Source organism: Agelaius phoeniceus, chromosome W (assembly GCF_051311805.1).
Source record: "Agelaius phoeniceus isolate bAgePho1 chromosome W, bAgePho1.hap1, whole genome shotgun sequence".
Classification (NCBI taxonomy): domain Eukaryota; kingdom Metazoa; phylum Chordata; class Aves; order Passeriformes; family Icteridae; genus Agelaius; species Agelaius phoeniceus.
The window spans coordinates 5,591,989-5,614,382 of record NC_135301.1 but is presented as its reverse complement, the minus strand read 5'-3'; the positions used below and the strand labels follow the sequence as shown (position 1 = coordinate 5,614,382).

The 22,394-nt window shown below is 39.4% G+C and overlaps 1 protein-coding gene across 1 annotated transcript in view; it reads left to right on the top strand.

Annotated features, from left to right (window-relative positions):
- LOC129133650 (nipped-B-like protein) overlaps positions 1–22,394 on the top strand; it is a 129,946-nt gene that overhangs the window by 53,692 nt on the left and 53,860 nt on the right. The window contains exon 9 of the mRNA XM_054653276.1: positions 10,332–11,834. Within this exon, the coding sequence (XP_054509251.1) occupies positions 10,332–11,834 (1,503 nt within the window). The remainder of the gene's footprint in view (positions 1–10,331; positions 11,835–22,394) is intronic.

Sequence of the window (22,394 nt, the reverse complement as noted above, 5' to 3'; positions counted from 1 at the left end):
AGGCAATCATCCTCGAGTCTCTCCAGGTCCCTTCTGTCAGAGGCTCCAGGAAGGACCATTCTCCCCGGCTGCAGTGTAGAGCACATTCTTCACATCCTGCCCCATTCTGACTGGCCCAAGGGCTACTGCATGGGCAATCTCCTGCTTAATTTGTTTGAATGCTGTCGTTGTTCAGGGCCCCACTGGAAATCAGTTCTCTTTTGTGTCATTGTCTCGGTTTAGAGACAAATTCTAGGAGAATGCTCTAAAATGAGTGTTTTTCTCTAAAGAAAGAGGGCTTCAATAACTCCCTTTTCTTCTGCCAGTGAGAGAAATGGATACCAGGGAATGAAAGCGAAAAAAAAAGGAAAAACTGTTTATTAACAAAGCAAGATACCCACAAAGCACAGGAAAAAAAGAAAATTGAACCTTACACTCCACCCCCAACTTGCTGCGTGGCTGAGAGACAAAGATGGTGGCTGCCCATCTTTGTCTCTTTGAGGGGAGGAGAACAGAGTTGACGCAGCAGCTGGGAACCTGTTGGATTTCTGGCGTGGGTCTTCTCACAGTTGGTGAAGTTGGTGGAGTTGAATGTCCCTTCTTTCGCTGGCTCAGTCTTTCCGGGGTTTGGACCAGCCAGAGTGGCCCCACAGGCTCCCTGGGCTGGAGAGAAAAAAAAGAAGAACAAAAAAAAAAAAACCTGCCAAAAAAATTTGCTGGTGAAAAGCTTCCAGGCCAGGGGAAGGAAAAAAAAAACCCAAAAAACCCAGAAGCTTCCCCCACCACCTGGGTCCATCTTAAAGCTACAGCAGTTGTTTTCTGGGTGTAAGGCAGACAGAGAATAAAGTGTCATCATAAAATCACCCCAAGACAGTCACGAGTTAAAGAGGGTTTACAATTGTGCTGTACTCCGAGATATGTATCCTCCGAAAGCTCGTGGCTCCTAGAAAAGTCTGAGTTTTTTTCTTGTTGGTAGGTGGGGACACAGTGGTGATTTTTTTTATTACCTGTGTTAGGATCTGGCATTGTTCATCTTGCCACATGACTCCTAGAAACTGAATTTCTTGAGCAGGTCCCTTAACCTTACTTTGCTTAATGGCAAAACCAGCTTTCAGCACGATTTGGATAATCTTCTCTCCTTTCTTGAAGACTTCCCCTGCTGTGCTCCCCCACACAATGATGTCATCAATATGCTATAGATGTTCGGGAGCCTCGCCCTTTTCCAGTGCAGTCTGGATCAGTCCATGGCAGATGGTGGGACTGTGCTTCCACCCCTGGGGCAGTGGGTTCCAGGTGTACTGCACGCCCCTCCATGTGAAAGCAAACTGGGCTCTGCACTCTACTGTCAAAGGAATGGGGAAAAATGCATTGGCAATATCAATGGTCGCATATCACTTGGCTGTCTTAGACTCCAGCTCGTACTGAAGTTCCAGCATGTCTGTCACAGCAGCACTTAATGGTGGTGTGACTTCATTCAGATCATGGTAATCTACCATCAGTCTCCATTCTCTATTGGATTTACACCCTGGCCGTGTAGGGCTGTTAAAGGGTGAATGAGCCTTGCTGACCACCCCTTGGATCTCCAGTTCATGAATCATCTTATGGATGGGAATCAGAGTCTCTGTCAGTGCAGTATTGCTGACAGTGCACTGTTGCTGTGGTGATTGGTACCTGTTACACTTTCAGCGATCCCACAGCAGAGATTATCTGAGAGACCAGGCAGGATATTCAGTAGTCTGATTTCTTCTGTCTCTAGAGCAGCTATCTCAAAAGCCCAACGATTTCCTTTTGGGTCTTTGAAATACCCACTCCTGAGAGAGTCTATGCTGGGGATGCATGGGGCCTCTGGGCCAGTCGTGATGGGGTGTTTCTGCCACTTGTTCCCAGTTAAACTCACTTCAGCTTCCAGTACTGTCAGCTGCTGGGATCCTCCTGTCACCCAGAAATAGAAATGGATCCTGCTCCCACATTACCTTGATTGTATCGGGGTACATTGAGCGCCAGTGTCAACCAAAGCCCTATATCTTTGTGGGTCAGACATGACAGGTCATCAGATCCACACAGTCCAAAAGATATGATTGTACCTTTCCTCTACCTGGCTAGAGGCAGGGCCCCTCTAATCCTGGTCATGGTACATGTTGCTCTCCTCCTGTAAATATTTTCCTGATGTCCCTTCAAGAGACTAGGTCATATTAGTGTTCCTATACCGTCTGGAGTTCTCTCCATGCAAGACTGGAGCAGCATTGACGCTAGGTGAGCTTCTTGTGATAGATGTTTCTCTTTTCAATTTATGTACTCAGGCTACTAAAGAGGAGGTGGGTTGTCGGCAATGGAGAGAGACGAGGAAGACTGATTCGGTGATCAGAATCCGATTTTATTGTGGGATACAAACGCTTATGTACTATTTCAGGGAGACTAGTAGTGTGTACTACAATGATTAGGCTAAAATCACATACACAAACTTATGCATATAACAACACCTCTGGCTTGCAGAGTTTAATGGGATTTTCTTTTTCCAGTAAACCCATTCGATTTAATCTTCTTGCAATCTAGGTCTAATTTTCAAAGTTCAGTTTGCTTTTGCCAAGGTATCCTGTTATCAAATCTCTTATGTTAACCAGGTCCAAAGTTCATCATCTCTCTTGTGTCCCCCAACATTCCAACAGTAGGTTTTCTATCCCACTTCCTCATGTCTTCTCCATGCTCCTGAAGGAAAAAACAGACGTTACCTCGTAAAGTGTATCCTCTCTCCTTTGGCTGGGGGACATCTGCTCCTAATGGTAGAGACTCTTGTTGGTTCTGATGAGATCTGGTAAATTCCTTCCTTATGTTTGTTTCTCAGTTTCTGATGGCCCTCTTCAATCAAGCTCCAAACTTGCTCAGCCAGCTTTGTTTCCATGGACGAGACATGGGTGCATAACAGGCAGTAACAGTGTCCTCATAAATTCTCTGTTCGTTGACCAACGCGCCCACCTTGTCCTCTCCATCCCTCCATTCCAGCATCGCTAGGTAACAGAACTATATCTCTGGTCCAAGCTGCACGAATCTCAACTACATTTGTGATGTGCACTGGACACCATCTGGGCTCTTGGGGAATCTCTCATCTTCCAAAAAAATTATCTCCAGCACAGCCAATTCACTTAGGCATTGGATACCTTGTTCCATTGTGTTCAATTTTCTTTGGTGCACCTGGAGGTCTTCTTTACAAAGGTATATGTCCCTTACACTTGCTAGCAGTTGCTGCCAGAAGCTGAGAGTGGCCTGGGTTCTCCAAATCCCCTGGTCATTGACCACGTCCCAGGACAGGGATCCCAGTTACCTGGCCTAACTTCCATCCAGAATGGTGTCATTACCTGCAGTGTCCCACATGTGGAGCAGCCAGGTCAGGATGGACTCATTTGCCAGGCAGATAAACTCCGTCCACAGGTCACACAGCTCACCCAGGGAAAGAGAGCAAGTGATGATTTCCAGCTCTGTCTCCTCTGTTGGGTGCAAAGGTCCAGTCGCTTCTTCATCAGTCACTATGCGGACTGATTTACTCTTTGATTTCTTTTTGTGAATGGGGACAACTGCTACCGGCTTGGGCTGTCCTTCTGGCTTAGTGATGGTTCACATAGACATGGTGCTTATTGCTTTGCTTCTTTTCTCCTCCTCTTCCTGAACATGTACCATACCAAGCACTGTCCTGACACCAAGCATGGTGTACACAGTGCAGGCCATAAAGAGAAGACAAAGCAAAACTAACACCAAGATTATGCCATCCTTGATATCCAGAAGGAACTCAATATTTTCAAAGAGTGCTGTGTCTGTCCTGAAAGGCTGGAAGAAACCATTCTCTACTCTTCCCCCTTGGGGATCAGTGTGATTGTTGAGGAGGCCCCAGACATAGCAGCCCAGACTAGGACAGGCAAACAAAATTGAGTATATATTCTGAATGATGTTCATTGCCTTGAAGGTTATCATGCAGTAGACATAATAAACCAATAAAGCAATTTTCTTACCATTCCCTGGTCTCAAATGGAGCGTCATGGCTGGCAAATAGTACCCCATGTGTGGGAAAATGTAGAGAGCAAGGTACAATACCCATGTAAACATGTTGAGCATCATGGTGATAAGGTTTCTGTTAATACAAAATTGTAATTCTGACTTCTCTCTGGACTGCCACACATTGGGCGCCAAAATATATGTTAGCTTGAAAACAAACCAGTGGGAGACCCTAAGTCAGAACTATAATTTAATAGGAAAATTAAGATAAAAGCAGAAAACACTGGCTTAAACTGTCAGTCAGGATACAACCTGACACCCTTTTAGTCAGGGTGGTGGTAGCAGTCAGATTAAATGGTGGCTGCAGTCCTGTTGAAGTGATAGATGTGGTTCTGTTGAAGCAGTGATCCTGTAGAAGGGTCTGGTCTCCCTCTGAAGGTCCAGTGGTGGTTCTGTAGCTCTTGTGTTCTGGGAATCCAGTAGGTAAGGCTGCCTGTGGTGTTCCAAAACCTCAGATTATATCCAGGTAGGAATCCTTGGTTCCTTCCCCTGCGTGGAAGATGATCTGAGAGCTGGAGAGCCAAGGGGTGGTCAGCAAAACCCACTCCCCCTTCAACAGTCCCATTTGGCCTGTGCATAAATCTGAAGGAGAATGGAAATTGACTGTGGACTATCGTGCCTTGAATGAAGTGACTCCACCACTGAGCACTGCTGTGCCAGACATGTTGGAGCTCCAGTGTGAGCTGGAGTCCAAGGCAGTGAAGTGGTACACCACTATTGACATTGCCAAAGCATTTTTCTCCATTCCTCTGGCAGCAGAGTGCAAGCCCCAGTAAATATAGATTTGTTATTTAGGCATATGGTTATGTGTTATTTGTTGAAAATTCCTAGTCTTGACTGTTAGCTTAAATAAGATAAGCTCATAATTGGCCTCTGGATGACTTGTCTTTGATGTTCATTGGAAATGGAAGGTTTGACAATAAGTAATAACTGCTTAGGACTGGTATATTTGGGATAAATTTATTCACTACTGAGTTAAATAATGTAAATAAGTGGTATTTTAAATGAGTGGAGGCATATCCCAATAATCTCTGAAGAGTGTTAGAGCTTTAAAATATTACACTCTTAGTTGTTATGCAAAAATTTTTACTGGAGTCATCAAAATTGTTCACACAGAATGCAGCTTTAGAGGATCAATCTTTGTGGTTCTGAAGAAGAGTACATTCACATTTATCCATCTTGCATATGAAGTCTCTAACTGAATTTCTTACAAGGTGTAAATGGGGAAGTGGTAATTTATATGTTGTGTCTTCAAGATAAATCAGAAATCTCTGGATTTTAAAGTTTACCAAACAATATTAATAGAACAGAGTGTTTCCATTCTGCTAAAACAAAGCTCAGCAACCATGTATGTGGTTCTTATTTAGGCTTGTTATCTTTTCACAAGTATTTACACAAGACCCATTTCCATCTGCTAGGACATGCAGTTCTAGAGATTTTTAGGCTATCATCCTATTATACTAATTTGTTGAAAAAGTTTAATCTGAGACTTAAGACATTCATCATGTTTGCAAGAAAGCAGTAACATCAAAGACTTCAGCACTAGTGGTATTCTGGCTGCTGCTTTGGAAAGATTTCAGATTAAATGGAAGAATGCAGATACTTCTTTAATACAGCTCCCCTCATCCAGCTACTGTCCCTAATACTTGCTCAGCTTCCAAGTATATCTATTTTCAGCATGGATATGCTGCAAATCACAATTGACTTGCAGTTTCATCAGAAATATATTCAAAGGTATCTGTGGTTATTCCAGTGCAATGTGTTTTTGCACAGAGGTTCTGCAGTAATTAATTTCTAAATCTGAAAGTACTCATTGTTTTGACATGCAGATATTTCCAAAGATGAAGGCCACAACCTGTCTCCAGGAATACTGTTCATAACAGGACAGGTGAGACACAACTGCTTGGAAATCCATTTCAAACTTGTGGTTCCTGTAATATTTTGTTTCTTGCACCACAGTGACCCATTTAATTTGACAGAACATCTCTGCTATTTTTTAGAATTAGATAGTTTATCATCTTGCTCTGAGTACCAAGGTACTGCTTTTTGGTGAGCATGTTGCAATGTAAAGAGAATGTCCATGCAAATTTGCCAAGACAAACCAATGCACACATAGGAGAACAACTGGGATCAGACTGTACTCTGAACAGTCATAAATTTGTTTAAGTAATTGAACAAAATGTAGATACATTTTTGATGTATCTGTGTTCTTGGGAGGCAAGGAAGGGGAAGGAGTGAATAATATTTTTAAAAAGAAAAGAATCTGAGAACAACAAACTTGGATACCTGATCTATAATATAGTCAGAAAGCTCTTCTGTGGCTTACTACATATTCCTTCTATTACAAAAATTGCTGTAAAGAGTGAAGCAAAAAGATCCTGATCACACTTAATTGGTCTCAAGAGCATGAGAGCCTACCTGTTCAGAACTGTGGCAAGCTCTGAACCTCGGTCTGCAGGATTTGAAAGAAAAATGTTAGTCTGATATTTTTGCAAACTCCTGGATCCTGATAATAAATTCTGTCATCTACGGAATGAAGCTTGGATACTGACGTCTTGAAGATTATGAACAATATTTGAATGGATATTGTAAAGTTCCTAAGTTCATCTGTTCATTAAGACCCTATGGGGTCTTGGGACTCATGCCTTAACAAGACAGATTTATGCAAACTTGCATATGCTTGATTGTTAAAGAGAAGACTTGAATACATCTGTTTTCAGAGGTTAATTACTCTCCTCACTTCTCTGATACTCTATTGATTATTCTCATATAGTTCAAAGTGAGTTCAGAATTTGTTAAAGCCCAATGGTGTTTTTCACCCTTCATATTTCTGCAGCTATGATGGCAAACAAAAAAGTATTTGTGCCCATTCAGTGGAGTTTTTCCATTATGCTCAGTGAAGACAGTGGTACTATGTACTCATCCTACCTTTAATGTACTAGTTCAACGTGATATTTTCATAGAATATCCTGAGCTGGAAGGGACCCACAAGAATCATCAAGTCCAACTCCTGGCCCTGCACAGGACACCCTAGCAATCCCACTCATTTCCTGAGAGCGTTGTCCAAATGCTTCTTGAGTTCTGGCAGCCTTGGGGCTGTGACCACTTCCCTGGGGAGCCTGTTCAGTGCCTGACCACCCTCTGTGTGAAGAACCTTTTCCTGATATCCAACCTAAACCTCCCCATACACAGTTCCAGCTGTTCCCTTGGGTCCTGTCATTGGTCACCAGAGAGAAGAGCTCAGCGCCTGCATCTCTGCTGCCCCTTGGGAGGAAGCTGCAGACCCTGGTGAGGTTTTTCCTCGATCTCTTCTTCTTCAGGCTGAACGAGCCAAGTGACCTCAGATGTTCCTCATATGGCTTCCCCTCAGGCCCTTCACCATCCTTGTGCCCTCCTTTGGACACTCTCCAATAGTGTAATGTCTTCCTTATACTGTGGTGCCCAAAACTGCCCCCAGTAGTCAAGGTGAGGCCACACCAGTGTAGAGCAGGGTGGGACAATCCCCTCCCTCGACTGGCTCGTGGTGCTGTGCCTGATGTACTCAAGGACATGGTTGGCCCTCCTGGCTGCCAGGGCACTGCTGATTCATGTTCAACTGGCCATCAACCAGGACCCTCAGGTCCGTTCCTGCAGCTGCTCTCCAGGCCTCTCATTCCCCACTCTGTCTGTACATCTGGGGTTGTCCCATCCCAGGTGCAGAATCCAGTGCTTGCCCTTGTTGATCTTCATATGGTTGATGATTGCCCAGCCCCTTCATTTGTCTGGGTCTCTCTGCAGGGCCTCTCTGCCTTCAAGGGAGTCAATAAGTCCTCCTAGTTTTGTATTGTCTGCAAACTTGCTTCTTTTTATATACTTGGGTCAGCTTTTTTGTCCTAGGTCCAGAACTCTCGTAGAGTTCAAGAGAGAAAATTGGTCATACTTGAATTGTTTTGGTTGTTTAATCTTAGAGCCCTCAGCATAAAGACTGAAAGGTGAGTTGTTGATCTAGCTACACCAGTTTAAGGCATCAGATCTCCTTACCATTTGCCTTGCTTCTATAGTAGGGGTAGCAGAAGAAAACCTTTGCTTGGTTCTTAGCTGGCTTGTTCAGTCTGGTTAGGTTAATGCAAACCATCTTCAGTAGTGCTGTAATCTGATGCACTAGACAATGAAACACACTTGTAGAAATGTGAATGTGTGTTCCCTTCTGCTACAGGTGATAACCGCAGTTAAAGGGACAGGGATAACTGGTAACAGTAATGTCTTAAAAGCTAAATCCACCATCAGAGCTTTACAGGACTTTTTCAGTATGACTGACATTTCTGTATTAAAATGAAAAAGCTGACTGACTTTTTCATAAGAACACAAGTTTCTCAATTTATGTTTCAAAATTTCAACAGTTTTAATTGAGAAATAAGATAGTGATATGTGTGTGTATGTATGTATGTATATTAATATATGTGTGTTTTAAAAAAAAATAATCAAATTTGAAATCTCAGTTTGGAAGCTTCTACTTCATGGTCATTCCTAAAACCTGCTATGAAGTTCAGTGAGGTCAAAGCCCTCTTGGTCACAGGGAGAAAAATATTTTTTGTCATTGTATGAAGGTTTCAAAAAACCCCCACATTTGTTTTAATAAGTAGTGTAAGGAAGTTAATCTATATAAGCTCTCATATGAATCCAGCAGTTTTTGTTGTTGTTGGACAGAAAAAGAAAAAACCGCCATGCTAAAAGGCTGCACTTTCAATTAATCAAATTTATTTTGGTTCACATGTCTATCATAAAGTTGGCAAGTGTTCCTACTTTGAAAAGCTCCTTATTTGCAGTTGACCAGTTTCTGTGTGGAGTTTATTGTACTTGTCTTTATTGTCTTTCAGACATTAAATGTTATACATAATTTTGGAGTTTTAGGAAGTTAGATTTGAGAATTAAAATGACAGAAAAAAAACGCAAAACTGTTCACATCGCTGGAGTTGACTATATTACTACTTGTTACTGTGTTGTAATGTTAATTTTGGAGATGATCTTTAAAAATTTTAATTCTTCTGAATCAGAATCTTCTACAAGTATAGAGAAAATTAGAAGTCATAGTTATGATTCTGGTTTACAATTTGAGAGGTTGGGGGTATTTTTGTTAAGAGTTTAATTCCTTCCTTGATTGCATCCTCCTTACTTTTCCCCTGCTCCCAAAAGGAGAGCTGGCTCATTGCATCTGGTGAAAAGGCACCATAAATCTAAGCACAAAATAAGTTATTTTTCTTATATTCTATTTGTGGTCTAGACATTCTGATAGAATTTTCAACCTGTGTTTGGTCATTACTTAGACTTAAAATTATATTCTCTGATTACAGAGAAAATATTTTATTGACAAACTACAAAATGAGAATATAAGCCTTAGTGCAGGTAGGGCTTTTGAGTTTCATGGTAGAAATTAATTTAAGTTTAGAGTATCATGTTGGTAATATAAATAGGTTGTATTTTAAATGAATAGATATTTTCATGTGCTTCTCATTTCTATGAATTCTACCAAATTACAGGAGAGGGTACTTGGCTCACTTTCTATTTTTCTGTATTCTACTTTTAATGCTTTTTTTTTAATGTACACTGAAAGGATTATTGTAGAATCAAGTTCTTGACACTATATAAAATTATTGCTGAATTTTTTATTTCATCCATGAAAAGCATTATGGTTGCAAGGGGAAAATACTGAAGCTTTTAAGTGTGTAGTGGCCCCTCCACTTATTCATATGTGCTATGGTATAGACTCCAGCTCTTGGTATACTCCTTGTTTCAAAGAGAAACATGGAGTGTTGGACTTATTTTCATAATTTTTGTTCATTGTTCATGTGTTCCCTGGCTACAATATATGCAAAGCTCAACTGAATCAAGTAGGGAGAAGCTCTGTCTCCTAATCATTGCAGATCTTTGCATAGTTCATGTGTAATGAACCAGGCATAATCTGCAAAGGAGAATCTTTTATAGTAGCATTCCTCAAAACTTGCTTCAACTGTTAATGATATTATTTGGCCATTATTGCAGCTTCTTTATTAGATGGTTCTCTTGGGAATTGTATGGGAACTGATTTCATATGTTTTGAAGATGTTTTTTAATGATTAATTGGCACATGTGGTAGATTGATAACAAACACATTAAAAAGTATTAGGGAAGTTCTATTCTTGCTTTTGAATTCAATGGGGTTTGTTGTTTGTATGCACATACATGTGGAGGAGGATTAATTGGTGGGGGTGGAGGGGGAATGGACATTTTTGCTTGGACATTTGCCTCTTTCTAATATATAGCATCTGTGATTTTTCTCTTTTAATTTGTAGATAAGCCTCTGAAGAAGCGAAAACAAGAAAATAAACCACAGGAGGTTGGAGGTGCTACTGGAGGAAATAGAGCAGCTTCTCAGGAGACAGGTTCTGCAGGAAATGGGGCAAGGCCAGCGCTGATGGTTAGTATTGATCTGCAGCAAGCAGGAAGAGCAGATTCTCAGGCAACAGTAACTCAAGATTTGGACATCATCAAAAAAGCTGAAGAAATTAAGCAGTATAATGATGTGTTTGTGTGTGTTCCCCAAGAAGACACTGTTGGAGTTCTTAAATTTAAATCTGAAAACCATCCTGAGATTTTTAGGAAAATGTCAGACTTTGGGGGTCAAAAGACAGATATCCAGCAAAATGAAAACAGACAAATGGAATTTCAGCAAAATGTGAGCAGGCAGTTGGAAAGTAAACAGAATGAGAAGAAACAGGTAGAAGCTAAACATGAAAGCAAGCATGAAAGCAGACAAATGGATGTGAAACAAAATGAGAACAGACAAACAGAATCAAAACAAAACCAGAGCAGGCAAATGGAGATGAAACAAAATGAGGGAAAACAAAATAATGGCAAACAGGAAATAAGGCAGAGGCCTGAAACACCGAAACAGAAGAATGAAGGCAGGCCTGAAATGCCAAAACATAGACATGATAACAGAAGGGACTCAAGTAAACCATTATCAGATAAGAAAATAGAAATATCTAGGCATAAAATAGATGTGAAATCTGATCCTTCAAGGATAAAATCTGAAAGTAGACCCGATCCAACAAAACTGAGGCCTGATGGGCGCTCAGTTTCTGATACACCAAGGCGTGACCATGATAGCCTCAAACAAAGATCAGAGGACAGGGAGGAGTCAGAGAGATACAGAGGAGATCCATCCAAGATCAGAAGACCTGAATATTTGAGATCCTCAAACAAAAATGAACATGATTCTAAACATGGTATTAAATCTGATGGTTCAAAACCTGAGAAATTTGCAAGGAAACATAGACATGAGTCTGGTGAATCAAGGGAAAGGTTTTCTTCTGGGGATCAGAAATCAAGACCTGACAGCCCTCGCATTAAACAAGAGGGTAGAGGAGATTCTAATAAATCAAGACCTGATAAACCTGGCTTTAAATCACAGAACAGCAAGGATGAACAAAGGACAGATGGTAACAAGAGTAAAGTAAATAGTAATAAAGCACATGCTGACAGTAAAGCAGAGTTCCCCAGTTATTTGTTGGGGGCAAGATCTGGCGCATTGAAACATTTTGTCATTCCAAAAATCAAGCGTGATAAAGATGTCAATGTCACTCAGGAATCAAGGAAAACTGAATTTAAAGGTGAACAGGACAAAGTAGAGAAGATTGGGCTAGTTGAAGATCTAAATAAAGGAGCTAAGCCTATAGTTGTCCTTCAAAAACTTTCACTGGATGATGTGCAGAAATTTATTAAGGATAGAGAAGATAAATCAAGGGGCTCTTGTTTTAAACCTAGCAAGAACAAGTCATCCAAATCTAATAAAGGTAAGTTGTCTTTTTTAATGTTAATTGCATTATATCTTGTATACGCCCATTCTTTTTGATTTGCTACTCCTATGGTTAGAAATTAAACACAAATGTTTGATAGCTTATACTCTTGCTTATTTGGTGATTTTGGGAAACAAAGTGAAATTTGTCTATGGGATTGTGGTTATTGGAAATCTTGTTACAGTATAACTAAAATGATTTGTTTATTCCAATGCAAGTTCCTAATGTGGGAACACTTAAATAGTCTTAAAATGTATTTCAGTTACATGAGTTTAATCTGGTAATTTATCTAGTTAAATATAACTATGATATTAATTATTAGGTGTGTCTGTATAAGGGAATGGTACTACTGTAACTAAATTGTTGTAGCTGAAGTGTTGTGAAATACTATGTATGCAAGCCCTAAGATTCCTTTATGTTTTTATTTGGAAATGAAATGTGTTTTTTCTAAGGGATATTTTTACATTATGAGATAAGAAGGCGGTTACAAAGCCCCATCTGCCTCTTATACTATAAATACAGCTCTGTTGGGAAGCCTCCATACTTTAGGCTGTGTGACAATAAGATTGTTAAAAAGTTCTATTTTTAGGAGAATTCAGATAGTGTTGTCTCTTATGGTCCAGTGTATGCAGAAGGAGGAAAGAAATGTAAACAGTAGACTGGCATTATCAAATTAGTCATATAAACAGGAATTTATTCATAACAGATCGTAGGTTTGATATTTGATTGTCTCTTCTGCAGATTTAACACTTTTTTATTCTTGGTGCTATAATTTTAGTTTCTTTGGTTTCAGACTGAAGTAGATAATTTCACATTGTGAAATCAATCTTACTAACTGGTCAGGGTTCTTTTTTATTGTTTAGCATTTAGAGCATTTAGATTTCTTATGTAGTTATGTTTATAGAGCTGTCATGTCTCAAAAATAGGCAGATAAAGTGTCAGAGGAGAGGATTTTAACTGTATACAGGATTATTTATGAATGCAGTTCCGGGTATATCATTGCTCATTAATTTGAGAATAAAATGTTTTCTTACAACATTTATCTGATAAGAACTGATTTAGAAATCTTTGTGAATGTATAGCTAAGTTTATGTGCATGCGTATTGAGTTGATATCTGTATGATGAATTTATTTTGCTATATCTGGTCTCTACTAACTTGATTGTATTGACCCTTAAAGACTTAACAATTCAGCATGAATATTGCTTATTTGTAAAATCTTAGCCTTCTTGTTAAATATTTTCTCTTTATCCTGGAAATATGAACATTTCCACTATCCCTTTTTGATATTCAGAACAGGCAAAGTTTGCAGTTCTAAGAATAATAGGTATCTAGAGTCAGACAGAAAAATGTGACATCCTTGCTGTCAGCTTAGTCTAAAGATTTCAGATGAAAGTTTTATGTTCATTATAAGGCATATGGAAAACTTTCTGATGGAGTTCAGCTCCTAAGGATAGACTTTGAAATCACACAATTCTATGTGCAGAAAGCTGGTAAATTTAGAGCCCTCAGAGCTATATGCAGTTTATGTATCCTTTCTAAAATGTTTCTGAAGCAGGCTTTTTTGTAGTCTGTATTGTATGTGGTTATTTATATAGTATATTTTAGTAATGCGTAAAGGTTTTATTGACTCTAATCCAGTTGGCATGACTCTACTAGCAGTGTCACACATGAGCAATGCATTCATTTTAAATTCAGGTTTATAGCTTTTCTGCAGTGTTTTTGTGTTTTATGAAGTCATATATTTCTTACATATTTTGAAATAACTTGGGACATAGTTTCCAGGGGAAAAAAAAGTTTGAATCTGATATCAGTCTCTTTGCTATTGTATCTAGAATAAGATTCTTACAATTATACTAGAAATAAGTTTCATGGAAAGGATAATTATGTGTCTCTTACAAATCAAGTTTTGAGTGTTCATCCATGCAGATCTTGGAGAAAGTGTCTGAACTTCAGATTTTTCATGTGCATTTTTAGTTTAACTTTTTTTTTGCCCAACTTCCTGGTAGCCTACTTTCTAGGATATAATTAAGCGAATTCCAGTGTTCATAATTTAGGGTTCATAATTCATAAATATATCTCTTAATAAGCCAAGGTCTATTTGTCAGTAACTGATATAGAAAATATTCATGTAATTTCCACAATGTCCTCATTCCAATTGAGAAATAGCATCCAGTTTTACTCCATGCCATTTTTACTTATAACTGTTTTACTACTCTAGAAGATGTAATTTTCATAAACATTCTTTATTTAGTTCATCATATATTTCTTAATAGTTTTTAGCAAATCTTTTCTAGGATTGCCTTTTTGCATCATTATTCCATTTCTTCTAGCATCCCTCCTATTCCATGTAGCTTAGTATATTTTACTTTATCTTTCCTTCTTTCACCTCCATGTATTTCTTGTCCTTTGTTTCTCCTTTCTCATCCTTCCCCAAGAAAATGTGTTCTCCTGGATTTGTCACATACAACATCATTGCTGTGATTTATCTGAAATCCAGTTTAAGATTAGTTCAGGTAGTTAAAAAAACATTTAGATAGTTATTCTGTCTTAAGGGACTAATGCCCATTGATTATAAAACTCAGTAAAATCAACTTATTTTAAGCTAGAATTAATGCTACATATACTGAAAGTCTATATAACTTCTTACATTTTTTCAGTACACTTTAAATTTTAAAATCATCCTGTTATTGTGCACATGGATAAGCCTTGCATTCTACTGTAAAAAAAACCAAGTAGCATTTTAAGCAAATTTTATATACAGGTTTCAAAGTTCGTTAGGCTATTATATGACTGGGAAAACTGTAGTATGTGATTGTTAAGACTGAACCATCCCAACAGTCCCTTTTGGCATTTGCAAAAAAGAAGCAACATTTTTTACTCTCTCCTGATCTTTGAACATTTTTCTCAAAGATGCACTCTAGCTCAGAGGAAATTTATAGAAGTTTTTTTACAGTACTTTTTTTAAGGGGTCTTATGCTAAACTTTTATGGCCTGTTTTTTGCAGGTCAGAATGAATTGTAGCACTTTTTTTTTTATTCCGGTTTTAACATCTATGAATGCCTTTTATCCTGGTTTTAATGTAAATGTATGTTGTTGAGGAACGCATTAAACTTCTCCCTTCAAGTTTGTGCCTGCAATGAAGAGGTCATGTTTGCTATGCTTTCATTTCAGAGCTTTAACAAATACCTTGTCTGCTGCTTATAGCTATACTGATCAACTATCTTGAGATTAAACATGTTACTGGTTTTACAGTTCATAAGATAATTTAGGTTAGAAAAGGCCTCTAAGATCATCAAGTCCAACCACTAACCCATCACTGCCAGGTCCACCACTAAACCATGTCCTCAAGATCTATATCTACATGTCTTAAATGCCTCCAGGGATGGTGACTCTACCACTGCCCTGGGCAGCCTTTTCCAGTGCTTGATAACACTTTCTGTGAAGAAATTTTTCCAAATATCCAATCTAAACCTTCCCTAGACCAACTTGAGGCCATTTCCTCTTGTCCTATTGCTTGTTCCCTGGGAGAAGAGCCTGACCCCCACCTGGCTCCACCCTCCTTTCAGGGAGTTGTAGAGAGTAAGAAGGTCCCCCCTGAGCATCCTCTTCTCCAGGCTAAACACCCCCATCTCCCTCAGCCACTTCTTGTGCTCCAGACCCAGCTCCATTGCCCTTCTCTGGACTCGCTCCAGCACCACAATGTCTTTCTTGCAGTGAGGGGCCCAGAACTGGACACAGCATTCGAGGTGTGACCTCACCAGTGCTGAGTACAGAGGGACAATCACTGCCCTGGTCCTGCTGGTCACACCATTTCTGATCCAAGCCAGGATGCCATTGGCCTTCTTGCTCACCTAGGCACACACTGGCTCATGTTCAGCTGCTGTTGCTCAGCACCCCCAGGTCCTTTTCCTGTGGGCAGCTTTCCAGCCACTATTTCCCAAGCCTGTAGTGTTGCAGGGGGTTGTGTGACTCAAATGCGGGACCTGGCACTTGGCCTTGTTGAACCTCATACAATTGGCCTTGTCCCATTGCTCCAGCCTGTCCAGATCCCTCTGCAGAGCCTTCCTGCCCTCCAGCAGATCAACACTCCACCCCAACTTGGTGCCCTCTGTAAACTTGCTGAGGTTGCACTTGATCCCCTTGTCCAGGCCATCAATGAAGATATTAAAAAGGGCTGGCCCCCATACTGAGCTTTGGGGAACTCCACTGGTGACTGGTTGCCAACTGGATGTAGCTCCATTCTCCACCACTCTCTGGGCCTGACTATCCAGACAGTTCCTAGCCCAGTGAAGAGAGCACCTGTCCAACCCATGGGCTACCAGGTTTTCCAGGAAAATGCTGTGGGAGACAGCATCAAGGCTTTACTAAGGTCTGGGTAGACACATCCACAGAGAATGAGAGAAAAATTTAATTGTGGTAAGGAGATGTCTGAGTTGGCTTATAATATATTTAAAGGATTAGCTTTCTAAAATAAGCACTACATATGTAATTGTATATTTTAGTTCTAGGACAAATGAGTGTGTTTTTAAGAATTGTGCAGAAACACCTTTTGATTCTTCAAATATTACCTGAAAAGGCTTCATTATTTTAAAAAAAATGTTATAATTTCACTGCAGAATATAATGCTGAATGCTACTTGTTCTTTATGTAGATTGTTATTCTAGGATTTAATTATCATTACAGTGCAGAACTTTAAACACAGGTTTTCATTGATCACTACAAGTCTCTGTGCTCTCTGCTGCTATAATCTGAAATATGAGTGAAGATTTGCCATTTCTTCAAAGGTCCTCTTCATATTTTTACAAGTGCAGGTAAAAAATTTACTGCTGCCTAATCATCTTTGTGTCACAGGGTTGAAACAATGCTTTTAGATATTTCTGTGCTCTATGCTTGTGTGTTTGGGGCTTTTTTTAAATTCCAGATTACTTTTTCAGAGCCTATAATAACTATAATTTGTAGTCAGTGGCAGGCTGTAGCAGTGCAAAGTTCCATGGCATTTGTGTAAAGTGATGGTCCATCTTTGAGTTCTAGTACTGCTGAAAAGTCTCACTTGTGAAGCAGAGTAACCAGTTAGGCTTCATCTGTTAGGTAGGAGTGACCAGAAAGGCTCAGTGAGCAAACTTCTGATGCTTCTTACAGTCCTCTGGACAGCACAGCTGAGCTACTCACCAATACTTTTTGGTGCAGCTGAAAACTAGACAAAAAAGGAGTGTAAATAAATTTTAAACATTTGCTTAAATCCTTCATGTATAGGACTTCTACAAAGACAAAATTGACAAAACTTTGAGAAAAATATATTATGAATATTAACTCATCAAGAAAACTTGAGTTCAACTCAAATTTATTTCCGCAATAAGTATCTCTTGATGCTGAAAGAGGCATACTGTTGTACTTACTGAAATCAGTGGGGCAAGCAGCTGTGCTGCTAGGAAATAACTGGAATAAAACCATATTTCCTGGAACTCAGATTGCTTAATACAGATTGTCCTTTTCTAAAGATAACCATTGGGAATGTCTGAATTCCACAAATCTGAAATTTGGAATCACTCTTATAGTTCCTGGTAGCAACTGAATTTGCATTTGGGAGGGCCAGAGGAATAACTCACTGGGCATCTTGCATGTGTATATACTACCACATGGATCAAGCATGTTAAAACTTTCTCTGAAGTCCTCTAGTAAATTATGCCACATTTCAGAGAAGTAAAGGATATATTTAGTGGTTTACAGCTGAAGTCTTTAAAGCTTCCCTTTAAATTTAACGGAATTTGTAGAATAAACATCACTTTCATGAGAATTATACCATTTTCCTGATTTTCCTCTTTTCTGAGGAATTGGTGACTACCTCTTTTCAACTTAACAGTCTAGAAGAGAAGCTGGCTGTTCCTTGTGACATTAGAACTATTTAAAGATATGTTGGGTTTTCAAAGGATCCATTTTAATGTACTCTATGTTCACTTAGCTTTATTCTTTTTTTTCTCCTTTCTAGAATGAAAAATATTCAAGGTGTAAATATATATATGTGTGTGTGTGTGTGTGTGTGTGTAAATAACATCAGTTAAATCCAATAGTCTGGGAAGATCTTGGTTTTCTAGCATGGATTGTTCCCACTTGCAGGGATTTTTTTAAGTATGGTGCATCTCTTCTATTCCAAAAAGTGTGCTGGGATGTGTGAGCATTGTACATACTCTCTGGGACCTTTGGCTTTGATGTCAGTTTTTCAGAAGTAGATGTTGGATAAATGTCCTGGGTTGATAAGGAAGTGAGTTTTTCTGGAAGTTGTAGTCAAACCAATCAGTGGTCAGATTTGAATATTGGCACCTGGTGTGGCCACTGGAGACATGGATACGCTTCTGAGAACACAGGGGGTTAAAAGCAGAGAACTCCCAGGGGAACTCTCTCTTGGTTCTGGTCAGTGAAAGAGGTCAGACCTTCCCCTGCCCAGCTGCGGGCTGGGTGGGGGAGGGGAAGCCATGTGGCCTGGGCTGAGGTAGGCTGGAGCCCCTGCAGGACGGAGGGGTGGAGAAACACTGAGAGGCATCGGCCAGGTGCCCCCAGGAGAGAGAGAGTGGGAGAGAGCCTGTGCCTGTGCTTGTGCTGCCTTGAAATTTGAAAATTTGATACCATGTGCTGGCAGCATCTGCCGAGAAGGAGAAGGGGGGGGGGTGCAGCGAGAAGGTGCCCAGCTGCCGTGGGAGTCCTGGGCAAGCAGAGCCCGAGATTTTAACCCTTTTCTTGGACAATGAAATCTTTGCGGAACATTAACCCTCCTAGAAGAGAGACAGACATGAAATAGAAGGAAATGAGCAAGTGTGGTAAAGGTCTGAGCAAGTGAAGGATGTCAGAAGAAGATGGGAAAGAATCTTAGGTGGGAGGAGATGATGGAGTGGCCTTTGGCTGGACTTTTTCTTGTATAGCCATAGACTGAACCAGTTTTTCCTGTAACACAGAGACTGCATTTAGGGGGCCTCAATGGCTTGAGCCAAGAGAGTGACCTGCTGCGGTGACTGTCAGTGCAGGAGAGAAGTGAACAGAGAAAGATGAGAAGGGTGTGGTGGTGCCCTCTGGCTTCAGGGAAGATCTCTGTTCTCGAGACCCTTGGCCCCAGGGGAAGTGAAAATGGGGGGAACCTTTGTCCCAAAAGTGAGAAATCATTGTTTTTCTTGGTACTTGGCAAAGCATCCTTAAAAGGGAACCCTATAAGCAGTTTTGGTCCATGAACAGTGGTGAGAGCACTGTACATGGAAGGAGGATGTCACGATGGCAGATTTTCTCCGGGTGGTGCCATGTGTGACGTGGAAACATGAGAGGTTTCAACTGTGTTTCTTGGGGAAGACTATGGTACAAGAGAGGCTCCTCCCTCCCTTGATGAACTGAGAATTGATTATCTGAGGGGTGGTGATGAACTGAGGATTGATTATTTCAGGGATGGTAACTTGATTGAGAATCTAAGGTTTTGTCTCACTGTGCTGCTGCTGTGTTGGAAATTGCGTGGGGGGAGGAGGAATGTTTTGGAAGGTTTTCAATTTTAATTGTGTGTTCCTGTTATTATAGTTGTAGGTTAATAAAGTTTTTTTCTTTATTTCTAAGCTTGAGCCTGCTCTGCTCTGTTTCTGGTCGCATCTCACAGCACTCATTTGAGAAAATTATATTTTCATGGGTGCACTAGCATTGCGCCAGCGTCAAACCATGACAATAAGCTACTATTGGTAGATGTTGGATAAACTGATATCAGGTAGACAGAAGGAATTCAGCAGTTGCACACCAGAGTCCTTTCTTGTGTTGATCTGTTACCAGTACAATAGGAGACATTTTCAGCACACTGCTTTGCCTGGAAGTTGCTTGAATTATTTCCTACATTTGTCTTTGCCACTAAGGTAAATATTTTGATTCTTGCTCTCACAGTTCTTAAGTCTTCTCTTGATACTAAGAGTGAAATTTACTTCCTGCACATCTACTTCTTAGCAGCTTGACCAAACTTGACCAAACATAATAATTTCATTGTTCTTTGGTTCATCTGAAATATTTTGTTTTGTTTGCAGATTTAGGAGTGCATTGTTTACTAGTTCACTTTTGAAAAATTATTTTGGTACATGTAAGTGATAGAAATTTATTGCTTAATTTGTCAGAGCAATTTATTGAAAGTCTGAAACTGCCTTTGGTTTATGCGTAAGGATGATTGATCAGGTTCCTCTTATTTTTGGGAAAAGCTGAAGCTATTTTGCATAATTTAGTTTTGCAGCAATGCACTGCAATATGTAAAAATGTGGGCCAGCAATTTGTTTGATATTACAATATGAAGTGTTGACTTGTTCATGTGCATAAGTAAGTATCTAAATATGGATGTTATTTCTTGGCATATGTGCCGGGATATGTGATCAGAATTTTTTGTTTGAATTTTCTTCTAGACAAAGGGTAAATTTGGCAAAATACAAATAAGGGAAACCCCCACATTTGCTTCTGGTAAATGAACTTTTCTGTTGCTCGACATTTTCAACCATTTTAAGTGGCTGTTTCTGTGTAGGAAAATTTAAACTATTTACTTTAATCTATTTACTTGAAATTTGCAATTTATTTTTGCTTCATGGTAATATTACCAATTAACAGAAAAGAAAAAGATGAGACCTTTTTTGTTCTTCAAATTACCAAATTGTTGTTTGCATCAAATAAACGTTACTTAAATATGCTTATTGTTTAATTATCTTTTGAGTATATCCTGTAGTATTTTATATTAAAAGCTAAAATATCAGCAATTTTTTCTTCTTGCTGTTAATGTAATTAAGTTACTTTGAAGAAATAAAACAAGAGTACCTTCATATGATATTTTCAGTGATAAAGTATGAGAATCTTTCCATGATAGAGCAAGGTAAAAGCAGATGATGTGCCTATAGTCACAAAATGGATATAAATAATGAAATTTGTTTCGCTTGTTCTCTGCAAAGATCTTGGTTGTATTATACTGATTATATAGGAGTTTGATGAGAAGAAAAATTAAGGTTTGATTTGACTATATTTAATGAAGATCTTTTTTCTTGGGTGAGGCCCCATGGCTCAGTTTTTAAATTAATCAGAATACACGGTTGGGAAAATGCATGTTATAAATTTCAGATTACAAACACTAATAGCAGATTCATAAAAGTGAGGTTCTTTGTGCAGCACTGCATTTATTTAAATTGTTGATCTTGCTCCATTTTATTCTGAGTACTGCTATATTGAAATAGGAGTCTCCTCGAGCCAGGTTTCATAAGCTCTTGGAGATCTATTTCACACCCAAGATAGCTCAGCTACCTTAGAAGGCATAAAATCAGCAGGATGGCTTCTGTGGCAGTGTCGGAAACAAAAAGGTTTTAATAAAAGGCAAAATAACAAACTCTTTACAGAGAAAAACTGATCCAGGTGCAAGAGGCCCTCCTGCCCCTGGTAAAACACCTCACAAAAGCGATTAGTTTCTTTGTTCTCTTCTTTTTCTAGTGAATTGCTTAGGCAGGACTTTTTGGCTCCTGTCCAATTAGCTATCCTTAAGTTTGAGGTGAAGTCCCCTAGGCCTATGAGATGCCTTTTCACTTAATTGAGGAGAGCAACTTCTGAGCTTATTTCCTTTTTAAGGGGATAAAGGACAGTTTTGTCACTCTGTCAACAGGGGGCACATTCCTATACTATATTTTTTGTGAAGTATCTTGCAAAACTACTCTAGCCTTCTTTTATCAATTTTTGTAAAGATGAGAAGCCAAGGAATATCAATAAAGAATAAAATAACTTGTGGCTATAGTCGCTGCAGAAATCAGCTTGAGGAAATCATTGATATCGCTGTAAAGTGAGTTCTCATGTTTCTTGGCATCTTTGGAGAATATGTATTGGGTATATTCCTTGATCTTTGGATCCTTCAGGGTGCTCTTTGGAAATCTCTTCCCACTGTCAAAATTTTCTTTCTTCTAAGAGTACTTTGTGCAATTGAAAAATCCTTTTTGAATCTGTTCTGCTTAGCCATGGGTAATGATAACATCTACTACATCATAGAATTATTCCATTTCTGTGTCCAGATTCTTCTCTGACCCACCAACCTGACTGTGTCCCATTTCTTAAAGTCAGAGCTAATGACTGGAATATAACCAGAGAGCTTGAACCTCTCCTCTTGCTTATCTCGAGGCTTAGAGCTTTCCCTTTGTGTCAGTATTGGGGTAGATGAGGAAAAATTATTTTGAAAGATGTGTTCAAGCAGGTTCTATGAAATCATACAGGACATACTTCCAAACAGTACTTCTCTCCCTCCTGCCAGGGGATGCTCCTGCCGTACTTTCCACACCTTCCACAAACCTTAAGGCAGAGAATGGGAAAGAGAAAAGTCAATGCATGACTACTCAGATTATTTTCATCAGTATTCATCTTGATGGTGTGTTTTAGCTGATGATATGGTATTGAGATAAAAGTGTAACTTTTGTCTTATGAGCAGATGTACTTTCCTCATGCCTTAAATTCCTTTTTGATAAAAGGATAGTGTTTTCTCTGTGTTTCCCCTTCTGTTCTTAAAACTCTCCAGGGCATATAATTATTTGGAGTA